Here is a 392-nt window from a genome sequence, read left to right on the forward strand (position 1 = left end):
TTGTGATACGATTACTGGGACACAACCGGATTAAAGGGGTTGATTAAGCCTAGTAATCTATATTGCTAAAGATTTTTGGGTTTCTAGACTTTTTGCTAACCCTGATGCAGTGCTCTGTCTTATGGATGATGCATAACTAAAATAGATTCATGACAGACAAGTCTCCAAATCTCACTCTCTTAATCTTAAAAGATGTTATAATCCTTGTATATAGTGTTTCAACCTTTCATTTTGATAAAGTTCCTTTGTCTTTATGGACCAGCTTATTTAAGATCATTCTCTCCTCAGTGCGAGAAACTCAACCGTCAACGCCGCAGTCTTATTGGAATGATTGCTTCTGTTAATGGAAAAATGGAAAATATTGATCAGTCAATTAGTCAGGCTAGGTAAGT

At 36.0% G+C, this 392-nt stretch overlaps 1 protein-coding gene across 14 annotated transcripts in view; it reads left to right on the top strand.

Moving 5' to 3' along the window:
* Window positions 1-392, top strand: part of LOC119584976 (stromal interaction molecule homolog) — a 99,451-nt gene that overhangs the window by 74,291 nt on the left and 24,768 nt on the right. For all 14 annotated transcript variants that reach the window (XM_037933572.1, XM_037933582.1, XM_037933574.1 and 11 more), the window contains one exon: window positions 289-386. In XM_037933572.1, coding sequence (XP_037789500.1) covers window positions 289-386 — 98 coding nt within the window. The remainder of the gene's footprint in view (window positions 1-288; window positions 387-392) is intronic.

This window comes from Penaeus monodon, chromosome 19 (assembly GCF_015228065.2).
Source record: "Penaeus monodon isolate SGIC_2016 chromosome 19, NSTDA_Pmon_1, whole genome shotgun sequence".
Lineage (NCBI taxonomy): Eukaryota > Metazoa > Arthropoda > Malacostraca > Decapoda > Penaeidae > Penaeus > Penaeus monodon.